This window comes from Cardiocondyla obscurior, linkage group LG05 (genome assembly GCF_019399895.1).
Source record: "Cardiocondyla obscurior isolate alpha-2009 linkage group LG05, Cobs3.1, whole genome shotgun sequence".
Classification (NCBI taxonomy): Eukaryota; Metazoa; Arthropoda; class Insecta; order Hymenoptera; family Formicidae; genus Cardiocondyla; species Cardiocondyla obscurior.
In genome coordinates, this window is record NC_091868.1 from 2,514,224 (window position 1) to 2,533,538 (window position 19,315).

Sequence of the window (19,315 nt, forward strand, 5' to 3'; positions counted from 1 at the left end):
GCGGAGGTCTTTCTTTTTTTTTTTTTTTTTGACAAAGGGAAAAGCGAACGATAACAAATTACATACGTTGAAAGATCGGTGGACAGCGATTCTGATTGGCTGCCATCGCGATGTATGTACCGTCTGAATTACATGCGCGTCACATCGCACATGTAACTATGCGGAGACCAGATTGGTAATTATTTTTTTAATTTTTTCCACGACTTTTATAATTTATCGCAAGCAGGTGAAAAGTCTTTGGAGCAATATAATATTTAAATAAAGTGGGAGAGTGCCTCGCGTACAAAATACATTAAATAATCGAATAAATAATATTTAATTCTCAATTGCAATGAAAGAAGAACGGTAATTTAATCATGTGCCTGCATAAATGACCGAGAAATTAAAAATAAATAAGGTGATAAATTCGTCGATTCTGAAGTTTCACAGCTCTGATTATCCGAGTTCTAACCTCCAAACACCTTTTCGCAGTTTTCGGAAACTCCACGCCGAGAAACATACATCACCTGTAGTTCGCTGTCAAAAATTATTAAATGTAATACAGCTGTTTTTAAAAAAAAGATAGACAGTAACTAATGCTTTGCGCGCGTTTTGTAGTATCTAGTTAATATATATAAAAAAAAAGAATGAAGGAAAACCGCCTTTTCTTGTAATTTAGGTTTTCTCTGTTCTCGTGACGCGCTCGATCCGGAGATAGCCGTGTCGAAGATTTTTCGCTGATGACAGCAGGTGCATACTCGGCACGGGACACCAACGTGTTCCTCTCTCGCATGCACGATTAACGAAAGCCTGAGGATTCTAAATCAGCGAGGCGAGCATTAACGGTTGATGAGAGGATAACCCTCGCCCAGAATGAATGTCGTGCGGATTAACTCGAAAAACGTGATATTTCTCTTCATGGCGCTTCTATCAACTTCTATCCAAGAGGCTCGTATGGATTACGGTGAGTGAATCGTTTCCTAGGCTCAACGAGACGGACGAGAAATAATTTCCGTCTAAATCTTGAAATACTTCGTTATTTTATTAATTTAAACTTTTTAAATTTTACTTGTTTAAATATTTTATTTTTTTTTTTTTTTACGTACATCTCGTAATTTGGCATTCAATATTTGTAATTCTTGCAGGTACTGCAACCAGTTACGCTCTGAAAGAAGCTAATTTGAATTCTACACCAGCATATAGCAGCAAGAAGGTAAACCTTTTTAAATTCAAGTAATAAGTTGAGTGGGTGTGAATGTAATCTAGACTGTTGTATTGTAGGAGAAGGCATTTGGAGATGATCAATGCCCAAGTGGGATACCTTGTACAGAGTTAGGTGCAGAATGTCTAAGGTGTGGTTTAAATCCCAACTGCAAATATGGAGCAATTTATGAGGCAAACTGTTCAGTGATGGAGCATGTTGACTGTATAGTATGTAAAACTTGTAAAAAAAAAAATTATCTTCGATTTAAACGTTAAAATCTTTAATTAAATTTGATATTTTGTTGATTAATAGGGAGAACAGACTTTCTTAAAGAAATACATGTGCCGTTATTGTTATCAAACTGACCACTGGGAGCATCAATGTCAGCAAAAAAATTCCTGCAGCTCGGTAGCATCTCCTCAGCAATATTATAGAACGAATTGTACAGTGAAAGATGACATACTATGCCTAGGCAGACGGATGTTTATGAAAAATTTGCCTTGTAACTGGACAGTTGGATATCGTTGGTCCACAGCTTTAATCTTAAGCATCACTCTTGGAGGATTTGGTGCAGATAGGTGCTTTATAATTTTCTAAATGTATTTAAAATAGTTGATTAACGCGAGTTTCACGTAAAATTTTTATGAATTGCAGGTTTTATTTGGGACATTGGCAAGAAGGTATCGGCAAGCTATTTAGTTTCGGCGGATTAGGTGTGTGGACTTTAATCGATGTGATATTAATTTCTATGAGATATTTAGGCCCTGCTGATGGCTCTTTATACATTTAAACTATTTGTGGATATTATAAACACTAGTAGCTTCAAATTTTGTTTTATTATAATTTATCGTAGGAAAAATCATAGAAAAAAAAATGTTATACTTGTTGAACTAAAATATTTAATGTGATATATGTACATACATACAGAAATATAAATAAGCCGTTTTTATACAAATAAAATTTATACTTGTATAGTTGTAGATAATAATTGTCAACATATTTAGATAGATTTAGCATTTAATAATTTATTAGTATAATATCTATATAAAACTCGCAAAGAATAGAAAAACAAATATAAAATGTTGAAGTTTTTTTTACAGAAAATTACAGTAAATAATTAATATAATAAATTAAATTAATTAATTTACTAGAAATATAATTATATAATAAGTATATTTGTTGTTAATAAAATGTACACCTATACTTTGTTTAATTTATATTGTAAAATAATTGTACGGCATCGCTGGCTTCTCGGTGACACGTGAATCTCCGTTCTCATTTCTTTCGGCGAAGGGTCAGGCAGGATCTTCGGCAAGTCGCATAGCAAACTCGTTCCCTCGCCCTGAAAGTTGTTTGATTTTTTTTCGTAGCTTGTAATTAGCTCTCTTGAACCGATAACACGTCGCGTTGACTGTAGATTATTCAATTATAATGTAATCATCATGTAAAAATTTTTATAATTAATTAATGTCTTTAATTATAATGACACGCACGAATTGGGACCTTTCGCAAAATAGCGCACGCGAAACGTGCGCATAATTTGTTCTAGTAATGCAAAATTTATTGCTAATGTAAATCTACAGTTTGTGCATGTATGTAATAATGTATACATCGGTCAAATCGGTGTGTATGGCGTTTATGTATGTATGTACGAGAGAACCGCTTGGAACGATATATCACGATAGAATTATTAACTCAAGAAGTGTATTAGCACGATAGAAATATTTAATGAATTTTAAAGTACTCATTAGCTCAAAACGAACGTCTTTGTGAAAAAAAAAATATCAACGTACAGGAAAATTTAATACTTGATTCTCTATGTAACCGACATAACCTACGTTTTAGATTAAAAATTATTTAAGCCGAAAGAGAAATACTTAGTCGACACTACGCTAAGTGTTGTCAAAAAATCTAGAAACGTACATGTAAAGAAAGATAAAAGTTGTGGACGGTTGATACATGTATTATGGAAATTTTAAGTGCTTTTAATTTTGAATCATATTGATCGAAATTTCACTCGGGCATCAAAATGCCTACGATTATAGCACTGGACGTCTCTCTCTCGATGAGGAGACCTGTATTAATGAGTGGAACAAATGACAATTTACAAACTGAACCATTGACGCGGCATCATTTAGCCGTGATCGGAATAAATGCTTTATTACATTACTTGCAAGTTAACTCAAAACTAGAGTTTGTGTCACTGGTAAGAACGTGATAATAATTACTACAATAAATATGTTGACATATAAATTTGACGAATTTTAAATTTTAGATCGTATTTTCGTCGTTGTACGAAATAGTTTGCCCATTCACTCGCGATTACGACAGCATTCGCGCAAAGCTACAAACAATAGAAGAATGGGACAAGACATTCATTGAAGGGGCATTGCATGGAGTTAATAATGTAATCATGGCAGAATGGGGTAATACTACTGCTTGCCAAGTAATATTGATTACAGATGGTAATCCTGGTGTAGGATCAATGTCTTTAAACAACTCTTTGAGTTCTTTAAATATGATGCAAGATGTGAGCTCCTTTCCATTGCCTTTTCCATATCCAGGAAAATTAAGTATAGTTTGCATTGGATCACAGCAGGGTAAGTTAAAACAAGAATATACTTTTATTTATCGTTTACATAAATATTTTATTGCCAATTTTTTATACATAAAATATTTTAATCCTATTCGTTTATTATAATTTTTATTATATTTTCAGATCCCAGTTTGCAGATTGGTTTACCTCTCTATCAACGTTTAGTTGATCTAGCCGGTGGTGACAGCATTGTACTAATTCCAGACCCACCACTTAGCAAGTATTCTGTTATGACTTGCTTTCAGAAATTAGCTGAAGTAAATTATGTTTCCTTCCAAGGATATCTAAAGTGTGGTCATTTAGGCTCTCGCATTTTATTATCGCCAGCTCCCATGGTAAAGTGACAAACGTTATTAAAACACATTATTAGATTATAAGAAACAATTATAAATATTGCATTGTGTGTTTCAGCCTTATACAAAGAAAACAGATTTTGAATTATCCCCAGGCTTGGCAATATCAAAAACAATAGAAATATGTGGATTTATATCTGTAGGAGATGTTGGTAGCCCAAGTTCTATTTCTAGACACTTGATGTTACCATTAGCAACAGAAAAAAATTCAAGTATGCAAGGTATATCGTTAGAAGAGGATTCAGATACCGATGAAAACGGAGATGACGGAAAAATGCCGTCTTTTTGTGTATTACTTCACGGAGCGTTAAAAGTAATGTTTTATTAAAAATTTAATAATTATTAGCACACAATTCAATTGTTAGATGATCGATATATTTTGTAGGTGGAAAATATGGCAGCCCTATGTACGTTGAATAACGAATGGTACGGATTTATATATTCCTGGGCAGATACTAAAAAAAAATCTAATTTAATGCTAACGGTATTAGAACCTGGATCTGACGTTGTACCGTGGTTAGGAAATTTAAATAGTTTGGGTCCATTAGATACAGTTAAAAGTTCTCCAGTTAGTTTCCCAGTTAGACCAGCTGAAAAGAGAAGTTATACACAAAATGCTCCTTCATGGATTCGCCAAGTTGGTTTGCAATCCGATATTCAAAAGATTTTAAGACACGCGAGAAAATTACCTGACAAAACACAAAATTTTTACAAGGTAAATTAGATAAGCCAAAAAAATAATACAATTAAATGACAGAATTTTTATGAAATAATTAATTTTTATTACTTAGGAGGTAAACAGATTACGACGTGCAGCAGCGTCTATAGGATTCATCGAGTTATTAGAAGGATTAGCGTGCATCTTAGAACGAGAATGCACTTTGCTACCACCAAATCTAAATCCCGACTGTACGATTCAAATGGGGCATGTTGCATCAATGATCAGAAAACCAGAATTTCACGAGCTCAGATATAACATTCCACCCACAAGAACGAAATTTCAACCCGGATCATGAGTTACAGCGTGTAGTAATTGGAGGGTAATTGTGTGGACTGTGTCAAAACTGAACATTTATACAATAAAAGTAAAACTTGTATTTGTTATAATCAAATACGAAATTAATATCATATCATTTATATTACATCTTTTTATTATATGTTTTTTATTTTTTTATTTCTGGATACATATATATATAAGATGAGAAATTTAGACACATTAATTTTTATAAATTACATTATTGTTCTAATTAATAACATTCTTTGAAGACTAGAACCGTTTTTTTTTTAATTTTTTAATAAATAACACAAAATATCATACAAGCCATTTGCAACTTGTGTACTTGAATACTTATCAAAGTCTGGAACGTGCACAAATAAAGCTTTTGTCGGATCAATAGAAAGAGATTGATAATATATATATTCACATAAGTATCTGCCTGCACTGTTCGACGGACAGGCTTTGCATTTACTTTTTTCGTAATTTTTATTTACACTGTCGCAAAGTTCCTCAACATTTATTGCAGTTTCCAGAATTTGACATTCAATATTTGTTTCGTCAGGGCACTTGTTACATATATCAAAACGAGTGTAGCCGTTGCTGTAAGCATAGTGCTCTATCGTTAAAGATTCAGCTAAGTTTGATACTCCTACGTGTATAACAATCTAAAACAATAAGGAATAATAAGTTTATGTCCAAAGATTGATTAAATTATAATATTATTTACTGATGGATTGTATTTCTTCCAGAAATCAGGAATATGCTCGGACACATAGTCGTACGAGACCGGGATTTCTTCCGTGATCAGTTCAATATCGGCCGACTCTACTGAATTTTCCCACAGCTTCTGCAGTTCCTTCACTGCCTCCCAGCTGGCATTCACTTTGTACGTGCTGAACGGGCCGAAGCCGGTCACTAAGATTTTGCGCTTAGGCTCGACGTTCATTTTGATAAATGCAGTTTGGTATTCCTCACAACGCGATACTCGCTATCAGATTTCGCAGCACGTTATATGTTCTTTCTAACGTTATCGCGAGATAACATATCCTAACATATCATTAACGTCATTAAAAAAGCTTCGTTCAAATATTTATCACGATTGCGTGTCGCATTTGCAAATCTACGAATATCAAAGGGGGACGTGAATTGGACACCATCCAACAATTTATCTGCATTAGGTTTTATAATCCATTTAATTTTTCTACAAATGTCAAAGGGGGATGTGAATTGGACACCATCCAACAATTTATCTGCGTTATGTTTTACAATTTATTAATTTATTTTTTTTTTATTATTAATGTTATTTTGTAAAGTATATTTCACGTGTATGTATTTATCGAAACAATCGTTGGCAACGTGTATAAACGCCGAAAACCAGATATGGGCAATATGGCGTTTGACTGCGGCAAATATCTATAACTTCCCTCTCTCTATCCCCTCCTTCGGCCGCCGAGTAGGGTGGGGGTAGAAGTAGCGGTGCGCGCACCTCACTCCTCAGTCCTTGGTAACCAGCGCTACGAGGTATACATGTACGGCGCGTTCCGTGTAGAATCGACTCACACCACGGCAAGATCACGTACGCTAGCCGCCGTTGTCGAAGCAAACGTTATATCTGCCTTCCAGATTACATTTCTATGCGATGTATCGTACAACTGACGACCAGATACGGCCATATGACGTTTGCTTTTAGCGACGGCGATTAGCGTACGTGTGAGTTTGTGTTGTCTCTTCGAACGAAGCGCGACATTCTTTAGCGAAACGTGAGATCGAGAGCGTACGTATAAGGGTGCATATACATGCAAGAGGAATGCAGAACCAATCAGAAGCATTGAATCACTTGCATGTAAAACACAGAACGCTTGTGATTGGTACTGCTCTCGTTCCGGTTGCACTGTTTCGTTGTATGTGTTCGCACTCGGTCCTTCCGACTTTACATTTGAATTTTCCACTTTCGGGGTAAGAAGCGGAGCTAATATATCATTAGAGATGTCAATTATATCTTTATTCATTGAAAGAGGCGTGAGTTAGCAGCACAAATTTTTTTAATTAAAGGATACGAGTGAGTTAAAGTGCGAACGCGGGGCGAGGAGTAGGTACACATGTTGCGCCAGCGGCGCCGGTGGTGGACACAGTCTACGTCTACGTCATAGGCGCGGCTAGCGGCAGTTACGTCAAAATGGCTGACGCGAGGGAAAATTAGCGGCGGGACTCGCGCCGGGTAAGATCGTTTCGTCGAAGTTGAATAAGTCGAATCAAAGGGATCTAGCGTCAACGTCGCAAGACAGTCGGCTCACCGTTCGTTCGTCATTCGATCGCGTCGTTTCCGCGTGAAACCTCCTGGAGAATCTCGTTGCGAAGATTGCGTTCCGCGAGAACGCGCGTCGCGCCGTGACGTCACGGCGCCCGTAGTACTTCGTTCTCGGTCCCGCTTGGCGCGCCTCTCTCTAAGCGCCCCCACCGGCCATAGTGGCGATCCGCGGTGTGTGTGATCTGTGTGTCGCGAGACTCGCGAGTGTGCATATCTCTCTTTCTCTTTTCGGTGACGGGCGTTCGCGTCGGAGTTCGCGCGGAGTGGCGCGTTTTCGGCGCACGGGCAACGAGCGTGAGTTGAGTCGCGCGCGATCGGTTCGCGCGTGTGCCACGGCGGGATCGCACGGATTGTGCTCTTAGTGCGTGACGGCGAAGGAAGAGAACATCGGGGACGTCGACGGCGTGAGTCGTAACACGCGCCTGGACGCGCGCAGCAGGTAGCCGGAGCAACAACGTCAGGTCGGACAGTCCGAGCGCCACCCGGTTTGTTGTCAAGATGGCGTCCAAGGGGAAGCTAGACATCGAGGTCAGTACACTCTTCGTATTCTCTTTCTGTTCCCTCTTTTCCCCCCCCCGGTAGCGGCGGCGGCGGGCCGACCACGCCTGAACGCGAGATGCCGCGACGAGGAGCGTCGAGGTGTCGGTGTACGCTCTGAACGTAGTCCGCGATATAAATTCATTCTCTCGCCGCGTCGAGTGTCGTCGCGGCGGCGGTGGCGGCGATCGTCGCCGCCTTCGTCGCCGACCTGTCGACGACGTTCCTCAGGTAGTCGCATGCCGCCAAATCGACGTCGATCGACCGCGGCGGCGAACGCCGAAACGCGATATAGCTCGCGGCGCCATGTGTCCGCCGTTGTCCACGCAGGAACGTCGCGTTGTCCGGCGTAACCACGCCCTGCCACGATAAAACCGTCCGCTCGGGTCGCGGCTACAGCCCTGACGATCGGTCTTTCCTATCGTACGTTTCCCTGATTATTCACATAAATTGAGATAAAGCTATTTCAAACGCGTTCGAGATCCCCGGCGAATATTTCCGCGTTCAAAGTTTAACGCTTCGTGGGTGCCGCGGACCACACTGGCGAGCTCTTCGCTCCAACGCGCGATTTGTTTTAGCTTCCCATTCCACTTTTACCAACGCTTTTTTTTACGCCTCGGGCGGAGCTGTAAATTAGACGGTAAATTATGCGACGCGCACGGTGGCGTAGTAGGAAGAATGTGAATGAAAAAAACCACGTAACCTCGGACGATAATTCCGTGCGCTCGATTTTTTTACTCGGTTTAAAACGTACGCCTCGGCGAATGTAAATATACGCCGTGCAGGTGTCACTGCACGGCGTGACTCATAACAGTCCCAGCCATTATCGAGGAGAGAAATTATGGAACGATTATGGCGGATGACGTTCGTAGCTTTTACGGTTCTGAAAAAAAAAAAAGGAAAAAGGGTTTTTTATATTATTCCCCTTTAGAGAAAAGTTACATTTATCGGCGATATTCCTCGGACAAAAATCTGACGAGCAATCGAAGATCTATTAATAACAAACTTGTGAAACGAAGACGACGCGAGTCTCTCCTCGGGGAGACTTTCCGCGTCAATTATCGCGTATTTTAATTGTCCGTCGAAGAGAATGCGCGCTTCCTGAAATAGACCGACCGCTCGATTGGCGCGATGAACGTTCACGCGATAAGAATATTTTCCGCGGGATATTTATGCGAGCGGACGAAAATATCTCCTTCTCGCTCTTCCTCTCCTTGGCGCTCGGTATCGATATCTCCACCTCGTTAGATGGTTATTATTTGTTATTATCGCGAGTGGCCGCGCTGGCCGCTCGCAACGGTCGCTCTCGCCGGATTCTCGCGAGGCCTCCTTGAATTATTTACTCTGACGCGAAACCGTCCCCGATTGTGGTCGCGACACGTCAGCAAATCCAGCCTGCGTTCGTCGCGCTCGGCGAAAATCTTTTCCTTCTAAATCGTCGACGCGAACAATCACGCGGACGCGATAATAAAGGAGAAAGCGAGGCGACGATTGCATCGTCTTCTGAAGACAAGAATGCCTCGCACGTGGCATTGAATATGCGACACGACGCGCGTTACTTGCGAAGAAATTAGTATGCTAGTCTCTCGACAAGTTTTTCTTGCCGATCGTGCAGCCGGAACGTTCCGTCATTCACGTGGTATTGTGCAATCGTAGGGGGGTTCAGCTCCACTTTCCCAGAACTCGTGCGGAAATTGAACGGCGAATATATTTTTTTTTTCTCTCTCTCTGTCTTTTTTTTCTGCACTTCGCGCGAGCAACTTCGCGACGCTTCGGAAGATCACACATTGATTATAATTAATTCACGAAATTAAATCGCCGTCGTCTTCACGTTGATCCAAACGAGAAGTTAATTGTTCTTGCCGAAGTCGAATCTCGATCTCATCGCGAATGTTTAAGATCGCTTCTAAGATTATAAAAATCAACAACGCGAATTTGTATGTGCGTGTTTTTTTTTTTTTTTTTTTTTTTTTTGCCGCTGATAAATGTCCAGTTCGCATATTCGATGTTGAATACGTTGCTGCATGCCCGCACGAGTGCCGGCGTGACTATAAAATTTCACGTAGGCTGCATATATCCCATCGAGCGGCTCAGCCGTTCGTGAGATGTGATCTCCCGCGGCTTATTCGCGGCCCGGGAATATATCGCGGGCTCCGTTCTTTATTACCGCGGCCACATTCTCCGAATATTCGATTTTCAAATTGTACCTTCGGCCGATGGGCGAAGCAGATAGCGGAGGAGCGGGTTATTTGCGGTATTTCGCTATTGTGCGGCCCCCCGCATATTTCCATCCGGACACGCGAACGCGAAATGCATATTTTCTCGACGCACGTACGTAATTCCGGATCGATGAACTTCCGTTCGAGCATTCGTTACATCCATTTTTCCAGCGTAGCAATAGCTCCGCCGTATATCCGCCCCGGGCCGGACATAAATCTCAATTTTCCACCCTTAATGTTGCAAGCCCGAGGGCGCGAGGAGACGAGCGGGATGATGTATACGGCGCCCTAGAAATCGCGCCCTAACTGCCCACCTACCGAAATTTTCCACGGTGAATATTTCACGGCGGTTCCTTTCCTCGGTGAAAACTTCGGATGCGATCTGTCCCCGCGAAGTACTCAGCTTTCACCGATAAGTATCCGAATTTGCAAGTCGATTGTCGCGCCCGCGCGCCCAAAGTTTCGAGGCTCGTACGACGCATTTTAAATTCGATCGGATATTAAAATGTACGATCCCTCGACGTTTGCATCCCTCGTTATCCCGTTCGCTGTACGATCCAGCATATTAATTCATTCTGGAAACACCGGTCGAGAGGTCCGAAATATTGCTGAAGCCGTAAATAAAATCTTATCTTTTCTATTCTCAATAATTGGAAGAAAAAAAAAAAGAATTAATTAATAATTAAATAACGTAATCTCGCGTGATCGTCTTATCGCCGGTCACGAGTCGACTCGAAGCAGCCGTAGTATCGTAAGACGAGGAAAAGATCCGGAATCGGCGAATACCTCCGCGAATTCGTGTCAAGGTCACGGCTAGCCGCGATCGGAGAGGGAGAGATCTACGGGAGCAGATGTAGCCTATGGCGGCCATATCGCAAACTCCGGTCGCCTTCCCCCTTTCCCCCTTATCGCCGCGTACTCCGCGTACTCGGCGTACTCCGCGTACTCCGCGTGATGAGATCCGACATGGGCGCGCACACATTGAACGCATAACGGGCCGTAACGGGGAACGATTTATGGGATAAACACTGCAATGTCGGCAGCTTTAAGTAACTCGATACACGTTATCGTACAGGAATTTGATATCGTTTGCGCTGTGGCTTTTTCCTGTTTTCTTTGTAAACAGCTAGAATCACGTTTCAGGAGTTAGAAATGTGGCGAATAGTGAATTACGCCTGCGGTAACTATAGAGATACGAAAAAAAAAAAAAGAAAAAAATATATATGTATATGCTGTTTCTTTTAATCTAACCACTGGTGGTCTTTATCATAAAATAATAAAAGAGCTCCTTTTCTCGCTATCGCAGTTAAATTTCACGTCGAGGTAAGAGGAGCGCGTAACGTACGGGGAAATAGTAATATTACGGCACGCAGAGGTGATGTTTCTCATTCGTTTTCTCGTATTTCGTTCCACCGCGAAAAGTTGGAGGATAAAATAAAATTCGATGCCCGAAGTATCCCCCTTTTCTCTTCCTTTCTTATTTCGTGTGTCTCGGATACTTTGCGTATGCACGTGATAATTTCCCAGAGGGGAAGTGCAGGTGAAAAATCATCGGACGCACCCTTTGCAGATCGATCGCGAGCGAAGTCTTTCGGGTCGCGTGTCGTTTTGCACGGTTGCGGCAAGATGGCGGCACGCGGCGCGTAAACCGCATCAGGGATTTACGAACGTCGATTTAGGTCTTGATGCGATTGGATTTAGCACCACCCCCGCGCAACCCCCTTTTTTTTCGAATCGCTGACCCGGAAGCGGTAGAAAATAAAGATAATTTTAGAGCCGCGAAAAACACGCCATTCGAAAAGCAATAACAATTTACTCGAGCGCCGCTTTACGTTTATATATTATATCAATTGCGTGAAATAATTAAGCGAAAAAAAAAAAATTGGAACCGCGCGGTATCCGCGGCGAGAAAGAAACGAGGGAACACCGTATAAATACATATTGGTGATTGCGAAGGAAATATCGCGGCGGTTTTGTTTGAATAAAGATAAAACACAGGGAGCTCACATAAATACATGTATTTCTCTCACATTTATCTCCGCATTGCATAAATATCTCTTATTTCAACATGTACACTGCGAACTGGAACTTTACTTACCTTTGAAGCGTCAAACTTTTCCTTATGCAGCCTCTGCAAGTTAGAACTAACGCAGAGGCGCGTTTAATTAACTCTAATTGAGCAATCGCTTTCGTAAAAATATGTCCTCTCTCTTGCAATATCTAAATAATTTTTTTTCTTTTTTTTTCATATTTTCTAGTATTTTTTTTTCCCTCTTCCGGTCCTCGCGACATACAGCTCGGTTGCGGTGGAAATGTTTTTTTTTCCTTCTTTTTTTTTCCACGGCGAGGCGGTTGCGGCAATTAACGCGAGCAATTAATTAAAACGCGATTCAGCGGAATCGACAATCGTGCTTCGGTGCTCTTCCTTTCTTCTCCGAGTGACGCCGGTCTTGTCTCACCTTCGATGCTAATTCGAACGCCACGGTTTGCGCTGATTATCGTTGAATTAGCCATTATGTCGTTATTTTAACGAGTGTGTCGATGTATGTCAGGGGAGCACACTCCTCTCGAGAGTGTGCTACTTGTCTTCCTCAAGTGGCTCTGGCACGAAGCCATCCTCTTCCTCTCCCTTTGCGTTACGCGATTCGCGGTGACCGGCGCGTCGCGACGCCGTGTTTTACTTATTAATAATCGCGCCCTTACTGCCCCACCTCGTCGGCGCAGATCGGATCGTGCGCGTAGATTGCACCCCGACATCCGCTGATCTCATTCCAGTGCTCGCTTAATTAATTTATTAGACAAATTTGCTTCTGGAGGAAAGGATTAAAAGAACACATCTCGGGTTGACTGATCGCGAGGCACGTAATTATCTATAATACTCGTTAAGCCCGGAGCAATGACGCGTGTAATTAGGCCTGACTCGCACGTTCGTCTTTGCAACGCCAATTTATGTAGCGTGCACTCTACGCAGGTCCTGTAGAAAGACAGAGAGGAAAGCGCGTAACGGATTAATTTTCTTAAATAAGTTTCATAGTAAGAGAGAGAGAGAGAGAGAGAGAGTGAGAAAAGAGATAATATCGCCGATTCATATTTGCATAAGAGCATGCACTGTGAAATAATTAATTACAATCGGGATTGTTATCAATTTCACGCCAGTGCGAAATGATTGACATTATTACCGTATCCCACAACTAATATCTCAATATTTCACGATTAATTATAATACAACGATGAATGAGGGAAATCTACGTCTATCAGATAATACTCCCGACGGTGACGTCAATTATCCGCGATCGCCCGACGTAAGAATTACCACGTTTTGCAATTAGAGGCCGGCGATAGCCTCTATTGAATTAATTAAAAATTACGACTGTTTGTTGACGTGGGAAATATCGCGAAACGCGATCGTCGCGTTGCTCGTGCCCCCGTCGTGATCGTGACACGGGCAATTTTCAAGTACCTTTTAATTAAAGTTAAAGCTATTAACACGTACGTACGTTACGTACGTCGGATCGTCGGCGTTACATAATTTTATCAGAGCGAACGAGGCATTATCTCCGCTGGACCCGCGCCGTTTGATCGACCGATAATCTCGAAAATGTCTAGAAAAAATGTCTTCCGTCCGCGAGCACATAAGATGCTTCAGATAATTATTATTTTTTCACGAGACAGAAATGATGTTTGCGGAGAACGGGAAGAGGGACGCGATAAGGGTCGCGTTTAGCCGTATCAATTCCTGGTAAACTCCGGGACGCTGAAATCGATTTCGATTCCTAACCGCGCCCTTAAAAATGCATTTCTCTCCGCGAAAGTGAGACGTATTACCCGCGCATTTGAATTTTATTTTATACCGCGTATGTATATGTACATGTGTATGTATGTATACCCGTTTCGTTCGATGTGTCGAGCCTATATCGCTCAAATTATGTCGAGCCGCGGTTATCGATGACGCGTAATCGGTTACGTTCGATGATTACGATCGATGGATGCACCTCCGAATGCGACATAGCTCGTTTCCGCTGCGCCAATGGTCGTGTACGAGCCGTTGATTGGTAATCGATAAACACGGGCGACGAAACCTTATTATTTCCTGTCCGTGCGCCGCGAAGTCTCTCGGCAGCCGGATACGTGCGGCCGGTTTCTCGCGGAATTTCAGCCTTCGAGGGAAATAAGACGTCCTACTCAGTGTCTTTAACCCGGCCCTTCCCTCGTAATAAACTCGACGAGATTATTAAAGTGGAATTGCGCGCCATCAGGAAATGACAACTCTCAATTTCGCGTCCACGGAATAGCGAAATTCCGCTTGGCGGTCTTAATACCGGAGCGCACCGAGCTCCTTCCGGCTGACGGATCTTTTTATCGCGCTGTTACGCGCGATGTAGAATTTCACGCTTTGTTGAAAAATTTCGTATTAACTTCGCGGAGAAATTATGACGCGCAGAGGGATCTCGCGCCGCGGAGAGGAATGCGTCAGCAGGGATTTCGTTGAGGAATGGCTGTTTCACGCGCGAACTGTTGGTTGTACGTGAAAACGGGCTGTTTTAAAATGCAGGCAAATTGCATCGCGGACAAATAATTTCTATTTGCAACAGCGTAGTTCGTAGGCGCTCGACGATGAGGTTGAATACAATTAAAATTATATTTTATACAGATCCGCCAAGGTAATCGGTAAAATTATCAAAAAATTAAATCGCAGCTTGCGTCGCGTGTCAGATAAAAAAAAGAAAAGAAAAAATATCACAAGTCAGACGAAATAGATTTATCTGAACTAAATCTAGGGCCACTTTCAAGCAGCCATAGACGACTGTTTACGACGTGACTATTAATACTAGCCACCCCTGAATCGCCGTGAATTAATTATTTATAAAGACCCATTGAATGAGCGTGTCTCCCTCGCGTGTATCGAGAAATGCTCTTACGCAAGCTGCATTCGCGGCAGATGCGAGCCGGACCGCCGGCGTATCCAATAAATCACTTCGCCGCGACGTTTATACCTAAATTTACAATTCGCGCTGCAAGCGTTGAGCGAAAAGCCCGTTTAAGGCGAAGGTGTAGCTTCGTTCTATTGTGTTCGATCCGGACGACTCTCCGCGGCCGTACGTATATGTACGTTCGGCACGTTACGTAACGTCCATTGCGTTACGTAACCCGCGCCGGCGACCGAGAAGGAGGAAACGAAAATTTGAATGCCCGCCGTTTTGCGCGCCGGTTTCAGAAGGTGGTTGGGAATCGCTAACGTTAATTCATTACGCAACTCTTCTCGGAAGAGGGCCGTATCGCGGCCGTTTATTTCAGCCGCGCCGTAGCGGCGATTTATGTTACGCCCGAACGAGGTAAAACGTTATGAATTACGGCGCTGTCGCGGCTGCCATTGTCTGATACGCTGACGGGTTACGTAATGTTTCGCGCCGTTCGTTAAATCGCCGATATATATATCTGTCAATAGCGATCGATCGGCTACTCGCCGGATGGCTAGTGCGAGCTGCAATTATTTATCTCTTGCGGGTTTCCTAGCTCGCGGTGGCGTTTTTCGGCGTCGACGTTACTCGGAATAGGTTCTCTTTAGAAGAAGAAAATTATTCCTATGATTAAAACAAATGCAGTTTGATCGGCGGTTGTTTAATCGAGAATCCGGCGTAAAGAAAAGTGAGGGGAAAAAAAATGAGTTGAAAATAATTATCGATATTAATTCCATCATCTCGATCGATCATTCCGAAGCAGAGTAGACGTTCGCGAAGTTGAGTGAAACTTGAAAGGATCGTGCTTTCGCAAAAGGGGAGACGCCTAGAGAAATGCCGTTGATATATGACACTCGAGTAAAAAGCGAACGTACTTTTTGCTATCTACGATAGAGAAGCGACTCAAAGCTCTCGGTATTCACGCGAATAGTTGATACATCAGGAAATGTTCTCTCCCGTCCTCGCGCCTTCGTCTCCTTCCTCGTCATGAAAAATGCCGTTTGACATATCTTATCGTTATTCACGCCCTATTGCGTTTAATTTAATATACGTTTCTGCTCCCTTTTTTTTTTCTTTTTTTTTTTTATTTTTCTCCCCCGCATTATCGTATTCCGCATTGTCGAGCGGCGATTGTTGGCCATCGATGCGTGCCTATCGATCGTCAAATTTCAAGGTGAGCACGCGTCCGCACCGAAATTCGACGGCGCGAGGTGGGAAACGTGAAAAATTTACTCCCTCGCTCGTTTTCGGTGAATCGCTTTCCGGAAGCGAGTGGGTTACTGACCGACTGTAGGGCGCAGGGTGAGGCAGCGACTCGAGGAAGGAAGGGACCGTACGTTCGTTTCGTACATGTGTCGACACCAGCGGAGGAGGGAGGGCTAGGGGGTGAGCAAGGAACAGTCGTAGGGGCGGAAGGGTGTTAGCGGATAGAGAAACGATGGTGAACAGCGTCGGTGGCGGTGGCGCGAGAGGGGATAAAGCCCCGCAGTGCGGCGCGGTCGATACAACCACCGCCACCCCTCCTCACTCGAGGACCTCTCGCCTCACCCCGGCCTACAGACTTCTACCCTTCTTTCCTCCGTCCTCGCATTCTTTTTCTACCCCCCCGTGTAATTGCATTTATTCGATATCACCGTACGGTTTTTCGGACGGTCGGTTTATCACGCAGGTATGCCACCGGTATCGTTTCGCTTTCGATTTGATAGCCGAGAAATGAAATTTCAAGGATAAAGCGTTCATTAGACTCATTGCGAATTGCCTGTTACGGCCACCGCATAGGTATCGTGCGTTTTCCACAGCTGATATTATTATATAATATTTTGCTGCTCTTGGGAAATTTTAATAGACGAATAGACGAACTTGGGGTGGGTTTTATTTTTTTCTTCTTCTTTTTTTAAAGGAGAATGATAGAATAAATAGGGAAAAAATTAGGATTAACTGTAGATGTTTAAAGGACATTGCTCTCTTCTCTTTTTCTTGCTGCCTGCTGCGTGGAGTTTTCTATTCCACTTGCGTTTGATGTTTCCTGTTATCACGCCTTGCCACCAGGGATATGCGCGAGAGGGCGGTCGTTCAACGAGTTAACTGCTTGTCATTTTGTGTCGAAATTGCACGCCCACTATCTGCCAATTTCTTACCGACGGCTACCCACGTACGCGAGATGCGCACAGCCGTCTTTTCTGGCGCTGCGAAAGCGCTCTGCCGCCAATCTCTTTCTGTCGCCGCGCAGTATATCGACCACTCACGCGAGCGATTTCGAATCGCGCGTTGCATACGACTTCGGAATCGAATAACAGCGTCTCCTCCACCCTTAGCTCATTTGCATGGACGATGCCGTGTATATTCCGAGCCGCGACGCTCGGAATAATCGGCGAGCGCTGAATAATCTTCACGCTGCCGGAAATAATCCGCGGAAATAGGAAAATAACGAGGGGAAAGAATTAAAAAAAGAAAGGAAAAAAGAAATTTGGAATTGTGCGTGAGAGATCGATTAACGGACGATTTTATTTAATGCGAATAAAATTTAAATCGTGAATGAATTATCTTTATTTAATTAGATCATTGAATATAAAAGAGCAGGTAACAACGGCCGAGAAATAATAATAAAGAATATTACCGAGATGAAAGAGCTTAATTAATTTTTCGATTTCAGATTAGAATTCTTTTAATTTAGAGTATAAAATAAAAAAAATAAAAATATATATATATATATATATATATATATATATATATATATATATATATAATAGCTACATCTTATATTAAAGAAAGAAGAAGAAATAAGAATTTAGGTGAAAGTTTGATGTTCAATAGTAGTTAATGGCATATTAATGGTTCCCTCGAGAGTTTTCAAGAAAATAAATTCCTAATTTAATGTTTTAACAGAAGCGAAAGGGTGCGCTTTCGACTTTCTTCCATTTCCCGGAACTCGACAAAGAGAGCAATACGATCGGCCCTTCAGCTTAATCACATTACATTCAGGACGTGATTCACATTGCGAATGCGCTTCGCGCGAATGAGTCACCGGCCGGAACGGAATGGAACGGAACGGAACGGCGTGTCGCGGCGCGGCGCGGCGCGTTGTGCTTTTTCTTTCGTTTTTTTTTTTCTTTTTTCTCGCGTTCCTCTTCTCGCACGAGAGATCCGCGAGAAGTCGGAGCCGAGAGCGACGGAGGTAGATTGAACGTAATGTGTCTCTTCCTCCGACGCAGATACAGTCACGGTCAACCGCCGCGGACACTGTCGTGTACGCACGTGCATGCGTTATCTGTCTGTATGTACGTATGCAGATTATCGCGCGCGCCTCCTCTTGGCAACAAGACTCGCGGACTTAAGACACGATTCGCGAGAATGGCCGAAATCATACTTCCCGAAGCCGAAATGCGGAAATAAAATTTCAATTTATCTCGGCGACCGTTCACTTAACATCGCCGGCCGAATAAAAGCGAATAAGTAAACCGCGTTTACTCCGAAGACTTTTCATCTCCCGCATGTCGTACATTTTTTAAATATTACTCGCACGACTTTACCCCGGAGCGCCGTCTTTGTGAAGATTTTCGACAATTTCTCGGAATATCTTAGATACGGACGTGACACGAGATAAAATGTTTGACGGTAAATTAAATTGTCCGCGCCTCGAAGTTTTGAAGATTTCAGAGGTAAATTTTACTTTAGGCGAGGTATTTGAAATTTTTGTTTTGCTGTTTTATTTATTTTTTTTTTTTTGCGTATCGCGCATTTAAATAAATTCTCGCTTTTGCGATCTTTCTCTTATCCCGAAACTTACGACAAGACTTTTTTTTGCATTTTTCCGATAGCTGTTATCTGAGAAACCGCTGTGTAGTATATCGAGAAGGCGATTAGGGTCATTGGTTTTGCCAACCTACGGAATCTGGTTATCGGAAGCTGCTCCGAATAAAAGCCTTGACCGAATGTCGAGCGCAAGAAATCGCTCTCGACAGATCTTTAGGATTATTGTTGAACGAGAATGGCTGAAAATTGTATCGAAATATTTTCCAATACCTGAGAAAGCTTCGGAATTTTTCATGAACTTTTTCATATCGGTATTTATTAGTGTTGCGTTCGGATCATCTTTTTTCCTTTCTTTTTTTTTTCGAATTTTCCTTCCGCTCATAATTATTAAAAGTATAGCCGACGTCAGAG

The 19,315-nt window shown here is 42.4% G+C and overlaps 4 protein-coding genes across 9 annotated transcripts in view; 3 read left to right on the plus strand and 1 right to left on the minus strand.

Annotated features, from left to right (window-relative positions):
• The first annotated feature begins 24 nt into the window (after positions 1-24).
• Amx (TM2 domain-containing protein 3 almondex) lies at positions 25-2,247 on the plus strand. Of its 3 annotated transcripts, XM_070656295.1 has the most exons (7): positions 219-397; positions 472-535; positions 659-943; positions 1,125-1,192; positions 1,261-1,410; positions 1,496-1,761; positions 1,838-2,247. In XM_070656295.1, the coding sequence occupies exons 3-7, from the start codon at positions 853-855 to the stop codon at positions 1,971-1,973; spliced, it is 711 nt and encodes a 236-aa protein (XP_070512396.1). In that variant the 5' UTR covers positions 219-397; positions 472-535; positions 659-852; the 3' UTR covers positions 1,974-2,247. The 3 variants fall into 3 exon arrangements, with proteins under 3 accessions (XP_070512397.1, XP_070512396.1, XP_070512395.1); XM_070656296.1 differs by lacking the exons at positions 219-397; positions 472-535 and adding an exon at positions 25-175; XM_070656294.1 differs by having other exon boundaries at positions 219-535.
• Positions 2,248-2,817: 570 nt separating this feature from the next.
• Ints14 (integrator complex subunit 14) lies at positions 2,818-5,442 on the plus strand. The gene is made up of 6 exons (XM_070656284.1): positions 2,818-3,389; positions 3,459-3,783; positions 3,903-4,114; positions 4,191-4,445; positions 4,518-4,847; positions 4,924-5,442. The coding sequence occupies exons 1-6, from the start codon at positions 3,213-3,215 to the stop codon at positions 5,146-5,148; spliced, it is 1,524 nt and encodes a 507-aa protein (XP_070512385.1). The 5' UTR covers positions 2,818-3,212; the 3' UTR covers positions 5,149-5,442.
• On the minus strand, positions 5,263-6,698 carry LOC139102416 (pyroglutamyl-peptidase 1). Its single transcript, XM_070656297.1, has 2 exons — positions 5,857-6,698; positions 5,263-5,794 (listed from the first exon to the last, which is right to left on the minus strand). The coding sequence occupies exons 1-2, from the start codon at positions 6,073-6,075 to the stop codon at positions 5,417-5,419; spliced, it is 597 nt and encodes a 198-aa protein (XP_070512398.1). The 5' UTR covers positions 6,076-6,698; the 3' UTR covers positions 5,263-5,416.
• Positions 6,699-7,575: 877 nt separating this feature from the next.
• Atpalpha (sodium/potassium-transporting ATPase subunit alpha) overlaps positions 7,576-19,315 on the plus strand; it is a 52,937-nt gene continuing 41,197 nt past the window's right edge. For 2 of the 4 annotated variants that reach the window (XM_070656261.1, XM_070656265.1), the window contains exon 1: positions 7,598-7,965. In XM_070656261.1, coding sequence (XP_070512362.1) covers positions 7,936-7,965 — 30 coding nt within the window. In that variant the 5' untranslated portion in view covers positions 7,598-7,935. Of the gene's footprint in view, positions 7,966-19,315 lie in introns of all 4 variants that reach the window. The other 2 variants (XM_070656267.1, XM_070656262.1) reach the window with 2 other exon arrangements.

Coding starts and splice junctions, on each gene's coding strand:
- LOC139102416 (XM_070656297.1), bottom strand. CDS start 6,075: ATGAACGTCGAGCCTAAGCGCAAAATCTTAGTGACCGGCTTCGGCCCG. Junction 5,795..5,856: donor GGAAGAAATACAATCCATCA/GTAAATAATATT, acceptor TTATTGTTTTAG/ATTGTTATACACGTAGGAGT.
- Amx (XM_070656296.1), top strand. CDS start 853: ATGAATGTCGTGCGGATTAACTCGAAAAACGTGATATTTCTCTTCATG. Junction 1,193..1,260: donor CAGCATATAGCAGCAAGAAG/GTAAACCTTTTT, acceptor GTTGTATTGTAG/GAGAAGGCATTTGGAGATGA. Junction 1,762..1,837: donor GGAGGATTTGGTGCAGATAG/GTGCTTTATAAT, acceptor TATGAATTGCAG/GTTTTATTTGGGACATTGGC.
- Ints14 (XM_070656284.1), top strand. CDS start 3,213: ATGCCTACGATTATAGCACTGGACGTCTCTCTCTCGATGAGGAGACCT. Junction 3,390..3,458: donor AACTAGAGTTTGTGTCACTG/GTAAGAACGTGA, acceptor TTTAAATTTTAG/ATCGTATTTTCGTCGTTGTA. Junction 3,784..3,902: donor TTGCATTGGATCACAGCAGG/GTAAGTTAAAAC, acceptor TTATATTTTCAG/ATCCCAGTTTGCAGATTGGT.